This window comes from Antrostomus carolinensis, unplaced genomic scaffold (genome assembly GCF_000700745.2).
Source record: "Antrostomus carolinensis isolate BGI_N321 unplaced genomic scaffold, ASM70074v2 scaffold17864, whole genome shotgun sequence".
Lineage (NCBI taxonomy): Eukaryota > Metazoa > Chordata > Aves > Caprimulgiformes > Caprimulgidae > Antrostomus > Antrostomus carolinensis.
Genome location: NW_010308864.1, coordinates 12,091 through 31,092, shown reverse-complemented (window position 1 = coordinate 31,092; position 19,002 = coordinate 12,091). Strand labels below are relative to the sequence as shown.

Below are 19,002 nucleotides of genomic sequence, written 5' to 3'. Positions count from 1 at the left end.
AGCAATGGATGCAGATACAGGCACAGTGCCAGCATCAGGAGCAATCAGTATACGTAAGAATGACTAGACAGGACCAGAGTGCATACTAGACAGACTCAGGTAACCAAGGCACAAAAGACAATGCTATGGCAGGACCACATCATGACACTGCTGCTAATACACACTGTCAGTGTGACTCAGCTGCCTCCAGAGGATGGTGACATGTACAGAATGAACATGAACTAGTCAAGAGGAAGATACACATACTTTAAAGAGCAGCTGAACCCTTTCTTTTCTAGACAGTTATTTAGAAAGTTATTTAGTTATTAGTTAAATAACTAGAAAGTTATTTAATGAGTAGACTGTATGCATGGAGGAGTTTTTTCTAGCCAGATCATTGCAAATAAGGCAACACAAAGCTATGCAAATAGTCTTGGGACTGGGAGGAAAGAAAAAAAGCACTGAGAACCTAACTTACTAGTGATGCAGCTATGGTACAAGGAAGGAGCAGTATTTCCAACCCACTCTAAGTTAAACAAACACAGTTCAACTGACTGAAACCTCTGAAAGGCAAGCCACAGTTTTCTGCCCAAGTCCATTTCTAGAACTTTTGCAAATTAAAATATCAAACTAACTCTATTTCCAGGAGTAATTCTTTTAAAGCTCTAGGAAGTAAAATGAGGAAAGATATGAGCACAGAATCAAAATTCAAGTCTAGGTCTCTCTTCTGGAAAAACTACTATTGACACAACAAAATAGAGGATAAGAGTCACATTTATGATTTAAGACAGACATGTACAAGTAATTAATCAACTGAAAATTAAAGCCCTATGCAGAAATTATACACATCTCTCCTTCCCACACATCTTATTATTGCATCTTATAATCAGATAAATTTGATCGCAAGACTTAACAGAGCCTGCTTTGTGTACATACATAATGGAGAATTACAAATACCACATCATGTGGGGTTTGTAAAGGTCCATGATGCTCCTGAAGCATGGGGAGGCAAGGAGGGCAAGATCCCATCTCCATGGAGAAATAACAAAATGTGCTCACTGAAGCTATCAGAGAAATTAAAGAATTAATTAATTAATAGTGGAGCCCAAGAAGCCAGTTTCAGAGTTTATTATATGAACTCAAGGTAGTGAAAACCCAACACTGCAAGACAATGAAACCCTGTTTGAGGTACAATGAAAGAATTAATCACTCAAAAAGATGGCCAAAGTAATGGCATATAATGGCAACATAACCCATAAATGGATTCCTATGACAGGCATCTATGCTTCCACCTAGAATCATAGAATGGTTTGCGTTGGAAGGGACCTTAAACATCAGCTAGTCCCACCCCCCCTGCCATCAGCAGGGACACCTTCCACTAGACCAGGTTGCTCAAAGCCTCACCCAGCCTGGCCTTGAACACTTCCAGGGAGGGGGCATCCACAGCTTCCTTGGGCAACCTGTTCCAGTGTCTGACCACCCTCACAGTGAAAAACTTCTTCCTAATATCTAATCTAAGCCTACCCTCTTCCAGTTTAAAACGATTACCCCTTGTTCTATCACTAACTGCCTTTGTAAAAAGTCCCTCCCCAGCTTTCTTGTTGGCCCCTTCAGGTACTGGAAGGCTGCTATAAGATCTCCCCGGAGCCTTCTCTTCTCCAGGCTGAACAGCCCCAACTCTCTCAGCCTGTCCTCATAGGAGAGGTGCTCCAGCCCTTGGATCATCCTTGTGGCCTCCTCTGGACTTGTTCTAGCTGCTCCAGGTCTTTCTTGTGTTGGGGGCTCCAGAACTGGACGCAGTACTCCAGGTGGGGCCTTATGAGAGCAAGGCCCTTGCCTTTCTTTGTACAAACCCACACCTACCACCAGCCCTCATAATCTACTAAACTGCATACTCTCATGAATGCTATGCATGGAGTAAGGTGTGAGAGAATTTTACCTTTGGGCTATAGAAAACAATGTAGTCACCTTAAACAGTTCATATGTGACTTCCATTTCCTTAGATATACAGTTAATACCTCAATTCCAGCTTCACCACTTCAGAGAAGTCTCCAATTCTCTTTTCTTCCAGTTGTAGCTCATTGATAGCATCTGTGAGCTTCTGTTGATCTCCAGGATTTGTAATGCCAATCTAAATTTAAAGATTAATTCCAAATATGATTTACTTTTAATACTTAATAGACAAAACAGCACAGTACCATTTATTGTACAAGCTTCTAATTATTAAGGGTCAAAATAAGTTGCTTTTAAGTTACTGCAACCAAATACAATGTATGTAAATGCCAAAGGAAAAAAAAAACTAACATAGGAATTATTCAATGATGCAAAACAAAATTACAAGAGCTGAGGAAGAGCCAAGCTGAAATTGCACAGGATATTCAGAAAATCTGTTTAAGGTTTATTAAAAAAATTAATAGCAGTTTTTGTAAGTACACCTGTGTTGTAAGGATGTTACACTTATCTGTTTCAGAATCATCTCAGTCATTTCTTACAGCAAAATAACCAACCATCATGAGGGTGATACAGCATTAACTCAGAAAGAAAGAATGGAAACTATCAAGTCAGCATCAAAGGGAGAATTTTACAGAAAGAAGACAGATTTTAAGAAGGGCTTTTACAAACTTTTGGGTGTGTATTTTCTTCTACTTATAGAAATTGGTCTCATAAGATATGACACCTCTTTCCAAAACCTTATTTTCTTATAGAATCTAATTTAAAAAATAAGTTATGTCTACAAAGAAATCTAGTTGGTTCACACTACCTCCCAAAACTCAAATGATCAGACACTAGTAGAGAGAGAATAAACAGTCTGTAAAAGCAGTTTTTAAATATCTGAAGGACAGCATACTTATAAATTTGGAATAGATTTCCCGCCTCAAATTAAGACCAAGCCTAAATACTACTTGACATCAGCTTATACAGTCCCTAAGCTCAAATTAGTTCATTTTCTATACTCGTGTCCAATGCTGCAAACAACAACAACAAAAATTTCAGAAGTGTTCAGAGCTTTTTGTCTTTTTTATAGCTGAAGAAAAGCACAATTTTCTTCATAAGATAAACAGACTGTGTAACTGAGATTCTCCAAGTGATGCCTGGGACAGAAAACATTGTCAGCTGTGTTATCCATCAACTATCTCAGATTAAAATTTAACTCACATTTAAATCCTAGGCTGAGAATTTTCTTGCAGAACACTTACATAAAGGAAAAAGATAGTCCATTTGTCGAAAGATAAGTGCTTCTGTGGCCCATTCAGTACTTTTCTTTGCTTATCTGACAGGCTGCTGTGCAACACGGGACTTCTGATGTTAGCAGCCCTAAGGATGCTTCTCCACACAAGTGAAAAACCTCGTAATGCCAGCTGCAAGTATGAATTTGTTCCAAACTCTCCAGCTGAGTACCTGGACTCAGCAGGAGTGGATCACTCTGGAATTTGAGACCACAAGGAACCCAAAGTCTCCAAAACTGGGGCTCTCACTGACATCTCGAGGACCTGAAGTTCCCTGCTGCAGCCTCAGAAATCTGTAAGAAGTTAGTGTTTGCAGTCTCACAGATTTCTGTAATTACTGCAGAAAGAATTTTGACCGGATAGCTGACAGTGCACACCACATCGAAATGCCAGGCAGTCGCACTTCCTTGGATGGTACCAAACAGAAATTCTAGGGAAGAGAGATACCTAGAGTAATGCTTGTTTTGCATGAGACCACAGTTTCTGACACCCACTGTTCACTGTGGCTCCATAAAACAGTCCTTCAGGTTCTCCACCAGGTATTCAGAAATCACAGCTAGCATGTAACTATAGCCTCACAAGTGTTCCTTTAAACATTTCAAAACCACCTCATAAGTCTATGGACAAGTAAGTTCTATGGTAATGTAAAATCCAAACAAGATTAATTGGGAGTTTAAATGCAGGTGTCAAGAACTTCTGAGTTTCCAACAGGTTGCCATGGGTACCTGAAAAAATTGTAGTCAAGTCTCTTTGAGGAGAGGAAGGAGAGTCCTGGCGCTGTGATATGGAAGCACACAGAGCAGATAATTTTCTAACAATGAAGTTAAACTTCTGGGTTATATTTTGAATTCTGAGGTGTTAACTTTTTGTTATGCATTCTCAAATCAGGAGAACAGGATGCCAAATTCTCTCATTCTAATAAACATCTGAGAAAGGAATCTTTGTAGTTCTAAAGGCATCCAGAAGTAAAATTACTTCTGTTTCTATCTTGTGAGACAAACGCTCAAAAACACTAGACATAAAAGATCTGAGTGTTATGAGTAGCACAGAATCAGACAAAAACCTCCAAGTGTTGAATAGACATGTCCCAGTATACTGAACAGACTTCCCTCAGTATGGAGCAGTTTATAAGCTTAAGGAATGCAAGGATTTCAGCTTGAAAGAGTCATTGTTTAGGCTCTGTTGTATAATACAGATAAAGATATTTACAGAGAAAATATCTTCCTGATATTGTTTGATGGAGGAAAGTGCATCATGTAAGTGACAGGATTTCTCCCCATTTCTCTGGATACAAAGCAGCTTGGTTCAGAGGCATCCATCAGAGGTCATCATTAATCTTTGTAGTAATAAGATCCAGGTTCTTTAAAATAGCTGGCTGTTAGTTGAAGATCTGCCATCACACTAAAAACTTTCAACTCTGGAGTTACAAGGAAACAGATTAGTTTTGTTCTATCAGCAGTGTGGGGAGAAACTGTTAGTGGAGCTCTAAAACTAGACTGCATCAAGAATTCAGGATAACTTATGAAGTGCTAATAAAGCCAGGAGTGTTATGTCATTTTTTAAATTCTCAGTTGAAGACTCACTAATTAATTTACGTCCATGCACAGCATTAATTTTCCAGGAACTCTTTCCTGCTGTTGCAGAGCCAAGAGGTAAAACAATTATGTTCCTATAGATATTACCCTCCTGTGCAAGAGCAGCTGATCCAGGTATTTATTTCAGTTTGTCCAAAAAAGTCCTTTTTATAATAGGGAGCCTCAAACATGTTAGAACACTGAAACAGAAGTAAACAGTTGGTATGAAATCATACTTCTTTGGTGGAGGAACTGTAAGGCTAAGCCAGTCACTAAAGTCCACAACTCACTCCTCTTCCCCTCATGTGCCCTGGACAAAACCAAGTAATGATTATGACAAAACAGACAATCAATATAGACATATACTCAGTCAGATTTGCAGCTTAATGCAATCACAACCAAGACAGCAGCTCACAGTGATATGAAGAAAGCCACTAAAATCTCCTTTAAGAGCAAAATTCCTGTCAACAGGGGCTTTAGAATTCATTTAAAGCCCACGCCAGGATGCTGTCCAATGGGCACAATACTGGGGCTTCAGAAAAGCAGTAACATCAGAACATGCTGATATGCCTCTTTGAACTCTTCAAAATCTCTTCATTGATAAAGCTCCCTATAATCTCTCTCTCTAAGAATACAGATTTACTTGAGTTCTGTTAAAACACCGAACCTCTACTCAGTTACAAGACAAAGCTTCACACAAAACTTCCTTGTGACACTAACTCTGAAGGAATATTAACATCTGTACACAAATATTGGTTCCAGCTGTTAGAACACAAGCCTCCTTGGTACAAAAAATAGGAGGGGAAAAAAGCTGACATTGAGTACATCCTCAGTAAAAGAAAGACATGGATCTGTTGGAGTGGGTCCAGAGGAGGGCCACCAAATTCATCACAGGGATGGAACATCTCTCCTATGAGGACAGGTTGAGAGAGTTGGGGTTGTTCAGCCTGGAGAAGAGAAAGCTCCAGGGAGACCTTATTGTGGCCTTTCAGTACCTGAAGGGGGCCTAAAAGAAAGATGGGGAAAGACTTTTTAGCAGGGCCCATAGTGACAGGACAAGGGGTAAAGGCTTTATATTGAAAGAGGGGAGATTTAAACTAGATAAAAGGAAGAATTTTTTTACAATGAGGGTGGTGAAACACTGGAACAGGTTTCCCAGACAGGCGGAAGAAGCCCCATCCCTAGAAACATTCAAGGGCAGGTTGGATGAGGCTCTGAGCAACCTGATCTAGTTGAAGATGTCCTTGCTCAGGGCAGGGGCGTTGGACTAGATGACCTTAAAAGGTCCCTTCCAACTCAAACCATTCTATGGCTCTATGACATGGTTAACATCAGTAGCAGGGAGCAAGCTTGAAGCAGCTATTTTAATGAGGTGTCTTTGGTATCCCAGATCAGGTACAGGGTGCTCAGAAGAGTCCTGCAGCCTGAAGTACTTATGCTGTTCCAAGGATACTCCTATAATTGGATTTTATTATGGCATCCTCCTGTAAACACAGGAAGTCTTTCATTTCCCACAGGAATAATTCCAGCAAAGACTAAGGAAAAGCAACCACCCTATCTTAACTGGAAACTGAAACCTTGTAATAATGCATCACTTCGTCCCCGATACCAGTGAAATACCAACCTTCCTAGCCGCAGTAAACTGTAAGAAAACAAGTCTTCTCTCCTTCTCTTCCTCCTCTCCTAAGGTTTTACAAACCCGTGTGTGATATGAGATTCCACAATGGAAGAGAGCTCTCATTTTTCTTTCAATAGAAATTATCACCTCACAAAGGAGGACCACATTTATGGTTGTTTAGGACTATCTACTGCTAATCCTAGCACTGATTTCCTTTCTGGGAAAACATACTTAAATACTAAAAATAGTACTAACTAAAATTCAATGCAGAACTATTTCCTGCTCACCCCAACTGCCACATCATTGCAGTAAAGAAATACTTGGGGCTTCCACTTCATAGTCACATATAGGTAGAGAAGATGCAAGAATTCAACTCACAATTCAAGGCTGATCAGATTACATACTTTAGAAAAGGTCTGTCTATATTCACATTACAATTCAAGAATTTGCAGAAGATTCTGAAAACAGGTCTTTAAAAAAAAAAATTCTTACAATTCAACATTTATAAAGAGAAGTTACAATATCAAAAACATTTAAGAAAGAGGAGAAAACAAAATTAAGATCTAAAGTAGTAAACTGACCTGTATTAACTCATCTTTTTGCATGAACAGAAGTTGTCTTAAAGCTATACCTCTTTCCTGTACAAAACAAAGGGTTTTCTGTTATCAAAAATAATTTCAGAAGAAAACACTGTTTTCACTTAATTTTTTTCACTTTTTTTTTTTCACTTATTTTTTTTTTTTAGTATTCAGAAACAAAACCAGCTACCCAATACCATTACTGAAGTAATGGGAGAGTCCTCCCTCTACTTTAGAAACATCACGTTGAGACTAATGCACATAATCACAATTAAGCAATCCAATCCAGTTCGCTGCAGTTTAACTTAACACTTTACATATAAACTTCTGTTTAAAAAATTTATTTGAATTAATTTAACAAATTTATTTGAATTAATATACTTAAAGCAACAGAACTTTTTTAATGCTGTAGGTGCATTTTGCTTTCATGGATTACTTTACAGACAGCAGGTACAACACAAACTTACCTTCAATAATCCTATTATGTGTTCTAGGCCAAGACCATGTAAAAACACTTTCATGTCATCAAAAGTTGAACAGGAACTGTAAATATAAATAATGTAATTCAAGATAAAAACAGTGGAAAAAAAAACAAACAAACAAAAAGACATCCAGAACGAAGTACTACAGAAAAGCTCTCCAGACAATGCACTGGGGAATAACCTGAAGTTGTACACACCTGCTGATGACAGCAGTATCTCAAACATAATGGGATACCACCTAATTTATCAAAATTCTATAAATTGCTTTTCTGTCTAATTGAGTTGAATTGAGCCTAAAGGGAATGATTTTAATAAATAGGTATAATTTTAAGTAGCAAAATGTTCTAACCAAACCTTAAAAGTTAGGTTGCAAAAGCTTGAAAAATTTGGAAGTGGTGTTAAGGAAGATAACTGTATTCTTATCAAATAACATTCATATAACTTGGATCCAACCCACAACTGTTACCCTTCTGGTTCCATTTAAACCAAAAAAGGTTATCAAGAAAACAGGAATGTCTACAATGTAGTGGAAATTAGTCTGGTAAGACATCTGTTCTCAGAAGACTACTGTTCAGAAGGTAGACCGAGGAAACAGTGTAATTCACTGTAGGTTCACAGTTTAACGTTTATAAATAAAAGTAAAATATCAATTTGGATTTCTCACTCTACCAAAAGATACAGGGAAAAAATACCTAAACAGCTTTCAACAATCAGATGAACAGCTGTAATGAAGAGAACTGAACCAAAAAGCAAATTATACAAAATGCAGAAAGTACTACCAATTGCTATAGCAACTTCTTTGCCAAAACCCTGCGTTAAGAGGTAGTTTGCTGTCTTATTGTAGGCCCTGAAATGAAGGTTTGTCTCCTTTTCACATCAAAGACTTAAAAAGTTCTTATTAAATAAAAAAGGAGCAAGCAACCCCTCCCCAGAAAAACCCCAAACCAAACAAACCTCTCTGAAAATTACTTTGAATACATAAGAAGATACTTCAGGTTTGCACATTGAGAATGTGGCATTCCAGGATTTCTGGTATTTAAGTATACTTATCCCTTTGTGAGGATGGACACACTAAATCACATATGAAGGAGCTTATACAACTTCCACGCTGTAACAAGCCAATAATTCTGTAAGTATGCTTTATGTCAGCAGGCAGAATATAAAGAGTTTAAAATAACTTTAATGGAGTTTAAAGTCATCATCCCTACCTACAAGTTGCATAGAATTTTGTTATTCTCTGCCCAATTCCTCCCCCCTCAACACACAGACAGCAACAACCAGTCTTTGAAGTAAGCACACATACATCCAAACGTTGCACATACAGCCAATGCCCTTCGACTGGCAAGGGCAGACAGCATGTGGATGACCTGCAGTGACGAAATGTTGTTATTTAGGCAGAGCGCCCAGTTAGCAAAGGTTTTGTGAGCCCTTGGATAACTCAAGACTTTTGGTTCTGCTAAAGGTGCAAGGAAAACTTTCCTAGGATCAAATAAAGGGTTATTCAGCATCCGGACAATAACTTGAAAGCCCCTGAACGAGAAAAGGACCTAATCCAGGAGCTGAAGAAAGCAAATTCCTGACAGGTACGTGCATTTCCTTGTGCAGTCCAGGGCTCTGGAGCCAGGACAATTGTCTAATTAGGATAGCAGACAGCAATGACTGAAGTTACACTCACTATCTAAGGATGACAACAGCAAGGATTACAAGTGATACTCACTGAGCCTGCATGGCAGGGCACAGTGATATCCAGTACCAGATGATGCATTAGGAGCAACTGAGAGAACAGAGACTTGAGAAGACAACTGGGAATGCCTGTGATGAAAATTATGCAGGCAAATGGCAGGACGGAGACATCCAGCTCAAGGAACTATGATGGAGTAAACACAGGTATCAGTGTACCTCTTGACTATCACTAGATTAAAAAAAAACCAAACCAACAACTCAGGGGTTGTTGTGGGTATGTGTGTGTGTGTGTGTGGAAATGATCAAGCTGTATTTGTAAGAATAGGCATTTAACAGCCAGACAGCTGGTATACTCCAGTGGACTGTTTCCCAAAACTAAGAGTTCTACTAATTACCAGAAATGCTCAAAGTTATGAAACATCAGAACTAGCTATTGTTAATATAAAAATCCTCGAGCTTGACAGAAATGTCTGTTCAACCAAGCAATTGAGTTGCTTATCTGATGCAGAGAAAACCAGTAGAGTCTAGGAAAAGACTATGGAAACACTGTGAAATCCTGAAAGCCCAAGCATCGTCTAATACAGAATTACACTGGCACAGTCAGACATCCGATTGCTACAAAGTATTTTAAGTGGGCTTCGGGATTTCAGTGTCTTATTTTAAAAGCTTATCAAGATTATCCAAACACTGGTAGAATGCCCTCTAGCCAGCATCAAGTTTCAACAGCACTAAATAAATTTGGAGAACTGCTGCATAGTGTTAGTTTATTTCCTTATACCAGAAAAAGCCTGCAAAACTTCCCAAATCACATAAACAGATTAAAAAAATTGAGAGATCTGTTCTAACACTGAGGTCATTAAGTACAGACTCCATCTGTAATGTACTATCTAGGAGTACAAGTCTTTATGAAGAATACTAGAAGACCAATCTACTTAAAAGAATGACACCCTCAAGTCAAGTATACAGGGACTCAAAAGACAATCCCCAAGGAGCAGACAGATCCCACAGGAGACCTGGTTCAAAGATGGGGATATATACCCACACCACCACCTTCAGGAATCTATGTGTAGTGAGACGCAAGAAGAAACAGGACAGCATAGATAACTGATTTTATCAGGCAAAGCCTTCACTCCTCTGCTCCAAGAAACACCTCTAAGATGATTGTGGCTAAAGCACCAGAGAATAAAAATCTGATTGACATACACATTAATCTAGCAACAGAACCTGGTGAGGTTTTGTTTGAACTGAGGTACTCTGTCTGAGACTACCCCAATGTGAACTGCTACCTACTGAACTGCTGTGATCCTAATGAGACAAAACTTGGGCACTTCAAACTCAGCATGACCTGGATGAGCAGTGACATAAAGAATCAACCAGAACAGACTACAGGCACTGAAAGTTGTCCTCTCGAGATCATGAGCTCAAGCTCAGGGAGCCAAGTTGATGGTTCATTGTGGACTTGTTAGCCAACATGTTCTGGGACAAAACTGTATCAGCGATCTTCAAAGCTGCTGAAGCAGGGGCTGATTTCAGTCATAGGACACCTGCAAGCTTCAGGGTCAGGGCCACGCTATGCAAAAAATTCTAGAGCTTAACTGTTGTTCATACTTAATTTTGACTCTTGTATATGGAGGAAAAAAGAAAAGGGCATAGCTCTCCCTGGTGGCACAAAGCTGAAAACAGGCATTCAGTGAAAGCATCAGAAATTTAACATCAAATGAAGACAACCACACAACAAGTAGCAGCCAACAGGGGAGCATACAAATTTAACAGAAATGAACTGAAGTGACATTGGACCCTGGCTCTACTACATTTACACCAAGTGAGAGAGGAAGGAAAGATAGGACCCTGGCTCTACTACATTTACACCAAGTGAGAGGAAGGAAAGATAGGACCCTGGCTCTACTACATTTACACCAAGTGAGAGGAAGGAAAGATCTAGAGCATGCTCTTTTATAATGCAAAGGAACTTTGCAATCTTGAAAAATTAACAGCACATTAATATACTTACTGTAGACTTTTGATAGTGCTCCAAACAATTCACATCAGTACAACTTAATCATTGATATGAACAAACAAATACAACAAATACTTAGGAATGTTTATAAGCTAAAATTACACTACGACTGTATTTACCCAACTGTGCAGTCAGGGGCAGCTGTCAGCAATTTGTAGGTAGTTTCTTGCTGAATAGTTTCATGGAATCTCCCTTGCAAACGATTTGCAGCCAAAGAGAGTAAACTATAAATCTGGAAGAGTCAAAATGAATTAATTACTATTCAAACTGAAAATGCATGAAGAAATACAGGAGTAAGACTACAAAGAGTTCTTTCATAAATTACTACTTACAGGGAACATGAAACATCTGCCACTTCTTCACTACAGCATACAACTACAACGAGGAGTTAAGACTAAACCCATAGAGTTTATCAAGGGCATTTCTGGAATAATCAAATTCCAGAACAATGATGAACTGATGCAGAGCAAAACAGTATCTATAACATTGTCTAAAAAAGTTAGCATCTGTCACCACAGAAGCAACAATACACCAACACACTCATTTCTGTGGTTTGTAGACAAGAGTCCTACATGCTCGAGGGAATAAGCTGTCTAAAGGGCATGAGTCATATAACTTTTTTAATGTCTCTATTTCCAGTGCATATATGGACCCAACATTTAGCAATTTACAACCGACAATCTAAGTTAACTATATCTGACAGACAAGGAATCTTTCACCTGATTAAAGCAGCAAGCCTTCTGCCAGACATCACTATGCATCAGTGATGGAGTCCAGAAACTGAACTGCCCCGTGTGAGTTTTCAGATAGCTACTAGAAAATCCAGCAAAATAAGCAGAACCTCAGTGAATCTAAAGGAATGGTGAAACCACTTTCCTGAAATTCAGCCAAGTAGCCAGTTTATATACATATACACATATACGTATGTGTGGTGGGTTGATCCCGGCTGGCAAATAAGCCCTTAACCAGTCATTCAACTCACTCTCCCCAAGCAGGATGAGGGAGAATCAGAAGGGTAAAAGTGGAAAAAAAAAATAATTAAAAAATCATGGGTTGAGATACACACAGTTCAATAAATGCAGGGGAAAAAACCCCAAAAATGTAAGTGATGCAAAGGCAATCACTCACTGTCTCCCACCAGCAGGCCAGTGCCCAGCCAGCCTCCAAGCAATGGTTACTTCAGAAAAACTCTCTCAACAATTTTATCGCTGAGCATGGTGTTATATGGTATGAAGTATCCCTTGGGTCAGTTGGGGTCAGCTGTCCTGGCTGTGCCCCTTCCAATCTTTTGCTCATACCCCCACCTACTTGCTGGGGGTTGGGGTCAGAGTGAGACATAGAGAAGGCCTTGATGCTGCACAAGCACTGATCAGCAACAGCTAAAATACTGGTGTGTTACCAATACTGTTTTGGTCACAAACCTAAAACACTGCACCATTAGGAAAAAAACCAACTCCATCCCAGCCAAACCTGGTATGTGTAAGAAAAGTATCTCCCCTCCTAGATTCAGTTTCTGCAGACACAGTCTATATGACAACCCAAGGGGCTGTCAACAGCCTGAAGAGCAGACCCCCAAGCAGGAAGAAGCTCATGACCATTAAATATCTGAAAACCACCAGTAACCATGTGAAAGTTAGTGCTTCACAGGTCAAGAGGCAAAACCCACCTCTCAGGTGTGAGGAACCTGTATTACCTCCACATCAGACAAAGTCATGTTGTAAGATTACATGGCCATAGTCTGCTGAACAAGTCATTTATCAAAGGCAGAAAGCATTTGTATCCCCTTTCAGTCACCTGAGCTTAAAATCACTGAGCCTCAGACACTGATCTTGCTGGCCTGCACTGACAGCTCTGTGCATAGTTACTGTTTTTGCTCCTGCCTAGCCCTGGAGTCTGTCAGGGAGGAAGAGAGACAGGAGGAAGGAAGAGAGAGGAAAACCTGTAAAGCAAATCACAATTCACACACATCTTTGAAGAGCCACTGCAAGAAGCCACATCATTAGTAAGATCAACTCAAAGCAAAATACACAGAAATCTGGTCTGATTGATCCACCAATTATCATCTGGTAACAGTAGTAAACAAATTTATTTTAGGAGAATATATGTTGTCTTCAGCAGCTCTCTATTTATGTTGATATCAGTGGCTGCTCTTCCAATGATCTGATGACCAATTTATTTTATTTTACACCCTATTCCCTGCTAAGAATGGATTTTGAAGATGGCCAGTACCAACTGCCCCCCTTTTTAGCTTTAGCCTTTTCATTTTCAAATTCAAACAGAAACTATACACTGCAAGTCAGTTTGGTATCTGCATTCTATCACACACTTTGGCAGACAGAAAAAAACTAACACATTACTTTTCTACTTCTCATAACAACATTACTAACATGAATAATCCCTTGTTCTGTATTCTAAATCTGAAGTCAAGGATTCTGGGATTAAAAAAAAAAAGTTCCCAAAACATTATAGCATTTAAAGCCTTGTGAAAAGTTGGGATATAACAGAAAATAGTCTATATAGATGTAACAGCACAAGCATTCAATTAGCTGCTAGAATTTAGTTATTAATGCAACAATTCTACTGAAAATTATACAATTAATGAACAGATTTTTGAGGCAAAACACAGAATTTTCATTTCAAAGAGAAATTAAATTAAATACCTCTGAATGTTTATTAATTTTTGCTACATCTGCTGCTGTTTTCTCATCCTTAGTCTGTAGATTTTTGTGAGCTCCCAGTTCAAGCAACTTCAAAATTACACTTCTATGTCCATGCTGTGCTGCCCATATTAATGCCTGCAAAGAACAACTTCATTTTATTGAGTTTACATATGCAGCAAAAAAGAACAGAGGTTCAATCAATAACACAACCTTCACAAGTTCTTAAATGGCAGAATCTGGAGACAAAGACAAGTAACGCAAAACAATCTTAAAGAATATACCAATGAGTATTTCTGAGGAATGTGTACTTAGAAACAAGTTTGTAGGTTCTTGCTTTTTAAAGTTTTTATCATTAATTACAACACACAGAAGTAAATAACTTACTGAATATCCATTTTCATCTTGGGCATTTATGTGTGATCCATGAGCAACAAGAAGAGCAACAACCTGAGGATAACCTTTCCTAGCTGCATACATCAGTGGAGTCATTTGTCTCCTGAAAGAAAACAAGATAGGTGAAAAATATTATTTCAAGATCTCAAAATCCAACTGCATTATCAAGTAGAGCATCTCAATTCTGTAAAGATTCTCTGTTCTACAGAAGAACTAAGTAGAGGATGAAAATCGCAAGATACCACATTAATGCTTCAGCACAAGGGTCTATTTAACAGAATGTACAGATTCAGCAACTCATTTATGTCCAGTTAGCAATCTGTAAATATTTTAAGAATTTGCATTTATTTCCTGATTAAAATGAAGCCAAGAAGTCAATTGTTGCCCTTCACGAGAAGGAAACTTAGAGGAAACTAAACTAGTCTCTTCCAGGAGTTTAGAATACAGACTTACAATACTTCTGGGAGAAAAAGTTAAAAAAATATGTAATTCTTTTATCAAGTCCAAATTCAAGTAGTACATTAAAACACAAATAACCTTAACACATCCCAGCTATGAAACACGGTAGCTTGGTGATTAAACTATTTCTGTTTTGGTTCTGAACTACACAAAACCAATTTTTAAAGACCATCCCTCCTGCTGCTACCACAGACCCAGTGGCAGGCCTTTCATTTAGCACATAGACCAGCTTAATGAGAAGGGAAGGAGCATTACTGCAGATCAGTTTTCACCCTACTAAAGTCATAGAATATCAGCAAATCAATTTTTTTTTTCCCTCAATAATAATAAAAAAGTAGCAGAGACTAATTTTTTACTTCAAAAATTATTTTTAAAAGATAGAGCTTAAATGACAAATTCTATGTACAGTTTAATTTAAATCCAAAGTTCTGAAAAGAAATATGCAATTTTATGGAGGTCAAGTTATAAATCACAATGTTCTTTGTGGATTGCTCTTTCCAATATTGTTTTTCTTAATAATAAATTCAATACCGACCACCAGAGGGACCCCCAAAAACATCTGTCCACAAAGCAGCTGTCTTAGAATAGACTTTCTGCCTCCTTCCAGACTATTGCTAGAACTAAAGCTTTGCACATCTTTGTTTACTGTTGCTCACTAATAAAAGGATAATATTTTGTCTTATACAAACATAGTTAAAAGTACACGGAAAAAATATCCAGTCACATTACAAATTTGAAAGAGTCTTATGATAGGGGGGGAAAGGGTCAATTACTTGGAGATAAGCAAAATGAAAGGTAACCAGGCCTTTGAAACACACAGTCAATAAGATAAAGAACTTTGTAATTAAATTAGAAGACTTGCATCAGTTTGTAACTGATCTGATTTAGTCCATCAACACTGCAAAAACAGAAGTTCTGACTGAACATAAGGACACGGTTTTTCTTTTTACCATGGGGCACCATCAATCAGTGGAACTGGTTGCTCAGAGTTTTGTAGTCTCCATCTTTGGCAGGTTTCAAGACCAGAAAGCAACACAGCCCAGTGTCATAGCAGAGGTGGCTTTAAGGAAGAATTTGGACTAGAGACCTCCTGAGGTAACTTCTGACCTGAATTAGCCTGTGATCCTATGAAGATTACTACAAAAACAGAGAAAAAGACTCTACAATCTGCCCCTGTAACTTAGCAACTAACTGATGAGATAGTGAGGTGTCTATATATATGTCTCTATATAGATATCTATATTTTAAAGAACGAACACAAGTTGATTATGACCTAATAATTTGCAGCAAGATAAATCAAACTTGCTTGCTCATGCAGATGTTCACTCCTGCACTTATTTCCATTCAGTGGCAGGTAGCCTTTGCTAGACTTTCCATGCTATCACCTATGGAGTATTTACATCTGACTGCAAAAACAGTCCCTTCATGCCTTTTTGCATTTTCATTTCTTCTGCTCTCAACTTCTTTTGGAACTTGCCCACTGCTACTACCCCACAATTACTGTCTGCTTTTTCAAAGGAAAAATACTGAACAAAAGTCCAAAGGCTACGGAACAGACTTTTCTCTGAAGAACATCATGCAGTGGTTAAAGCTGTACAGAACTGCAGACAGCATCTGAAATCAAGGCAACAGCTCAATGACATTAATACCACCAAAACAGTTTCTCCATTTTTAAGTAAAATCCAGTAATCATGATGTTTGAAAGGTCCAACAACATGAATATGCCATTAGTTCTTCAAGCACTCTATTTTAATGTTTTAATTTCAAAGGCTATAGGCTGTTTCAGGATAGAAACATATATAGTACTGTATACATCTGCAATTGCATTTACACACCATTATATACGAGGGGGCATCATTTAATGTCTTGGACATGTACTGCACAGGCACCACCTCAGAAAGCAAGGTCCATTTACATGTAAGTCCACAAGAGGGAGACTAGAGCATTATGGAAAACAAATCTGATTTTCCTAAACCTGCAAAAATACAACAGTAAGCTTTAGGGTGCTAAATCCACTGTTTCTTGCTAAAGTCGAAGAGACATGAAATGTATTGGTACATCTCACTGCAATCTAAAAACCTACAAAGAAAGCACAGTGATAACCATCCAGATGAAAGATCTGAAGAATCCTTTCGTCATTCTGAGGAACTGTGCATTTGAATTTCAGCAATATGGCTTGCAGCTGACCTCTTGTCCAAACACCTGTGAAGTCCTTTTGTATAGCACAATTTGCCACATGACATTTGCTCAACATGATACTCAAGTGACAATCAATCAATCAATAGAAATCTTAAACGACATAAGCAATTTATTAATTAAGCATGATGCCTGTTCCAACTATGTTTGCTTCCAGCTACAAAGCACCTAAACAAAAAGCAAGGAATTCTTCACTAGTCTCATGCAAATGACTTTTTTTGTTATTTTTTGTTTACTTGGTTGGGGTTTTTTTTTGTATCTCTAGGTCTCCCTGATTTTGTGTTAAGGCTGGAGAAAAAGACAAAACCAAAAGGGTTTTCAGGGCCATCCAAAACCTTGTATGTGACATCTACACATACATACAGCAAGAGGTTCTTATAGACTCACTTCATCTTCATCCTGTCAAAAAAAATAGGGCAAAACCTAAGAGAGCAAGATGAGTGGAACAGCCCTAAAAGGCACCACTTGGAGCCTCTGACCCTGGAAAACCACATGCCATGATAAAACCAGGTGATACAGTGAGAGCTAGAAAAATCACTGAAAAATGTCCCGAGTACCTGTCTGTTATCACTAAGTTGAATCTGTGGTGCAGATTTAACCCCACCTGACAAGCACACATTCTTTTGTATTTGGGATCATGCTCTCAAGCAAGACAAAGTTCATCTTCCTGGAAAATTTCAGAAGAGGGAGGAGAGGAAGAGAAGATGTCGCCCATCTAGACACAGGATTCATTCCATCAGGGAGATATTTATAGTAAATTCAGTGTTCAGGTTGGTGATCTTGAGAGGTATAAGCTGTACGTAGTCTCATAACTGAATTATTAACTAGACCAGTGTATCACTAGCATTAGAAAAAAATACAGCAGGTAGAAAACAATTTAACCTTATGAATTTAATCTCAATCTTTTCTTACTGAGATCTCAAAGCAAGGAAATTATGCTACAAGACACTAATATTTATTCTATTGATCTGCAAACTGAACACTGCTTCGGATAACCAGGAAGCATCTTCAGAAGCTTTTGGAGCCAGTTTCACCACATCAGTGCTGTACATTAAGCTTGGAACTGAGAAATGAAGCAGTAACAGTGTGTCCACAGCAACAGAAGGAAAGCCATATGCCCATTTTCTGGCTCATGGGGGTTTTAAGTGATGAGGTGGGAAACCCTATACAAGCAGTACTGGAAGAACATAATTTAGTGTACTGTGAGCTGCAAAATATTATTCCCAGACACTATCTGCTGGAGCGAGGTAGGAGAGTCCTCTGCCTTCTTGAAACAGAACTTCCTTAGGAGAGTGGAAACCTAGAATCACAGAATGGTTTGGGTTGGAAGGGACCTCTAAAAGTCATCTAGTCCAACCCTCTCGCAGTGAGCAGGGACATCTTCAACTAGATCAGGTTGCTCAGAGCCTCATCCAACCTGACCTTGAATATTCCCAAGGATGGGGCTTCTACCACCTCTCTGGGCGACCTGGTCCAGTGTCTCACCACCCTCATTGTAAAAAATTTCGTCTTATCTAGTATAAATCTAACCCTTTTTAAGTTCAAAACCGTTACTCTTTGTCCTATCGCTACAGGCCCTGCTGAAAAGTCTGTCCCCATCTTTCACACAGGCCCCCTTCAAGTATTGCAAGGCTGGAATAAGGTCTCCCCAGAGCCTTCTCCAGGCTGAACAACCCCAACTCTCTCAGCCTTCTTTGAATGGGGGATGTGTTCCATCCCTCTGATCACTTTTGTGGCCCTCCTCTGGACCTGCTTCAACAGGTCCTTGTCATTCTTGTGCCTTGGACTCCAGAGTTGGACACAGCACTCCAGCTGGGAGTATGGGGTGGTTGTATTGAATTGTTCTGGTTTTTAGCTGAGACAGAGCTGAGTTTCTTTTTAGTAGCTAGAATAGCACTGTGTTTTGGTCTCAGCCTGGGATTTGTTATGAGAGAAATGTTGATAAGATACAAATGTTTCCATTTTTGTCACTGGAAGTGAAGGACTTCATGTTCTGTTAGTCTACAAGTGCAAGATCTAAGGGGGTGAGGAATATTTAAAGTAATAAGTTAAACTGGCATTTGGATATACCAATGGGATATTCCATATCATATCACATCATGTCCAGTATATTAGTGAGGGTTTCTTCCTATTTGG

General features: G+C 38.8%; 1 protein-coding gene across 1 annotated transcript in view; it reads right to left on the bottom strand.

Annotated features, from left to right (window-relative positions):
• Positions 1-19,002, bottom strand: part of ASZ1 (ankyrin repeat, SAM and basic leucine zipper domain containing 1) — a gene marked incomplete at its 5' end in the record, with an annotated part of 37,221 nt that overhangs the window by 7,525 nt on the left and 10,694 nt on the right. Inside the window, 6 exon segments of the mRNA XM_010165926.2 lie at positions 1,998-2,110; positions 6,980-7,036; positions 7,444-7,519; positions 11,278-11,390; positions 13,819-13,953; positions 14,203-14,314. Coding sequence (XP_010164228.2) covers positions 1,998-2,110; positions 6,980-7,036; positions 7,444-7,519; positions 11,278-11,390; positions 13,819-13,953; positions 14,203-14,314 — 606 coding nt within the window.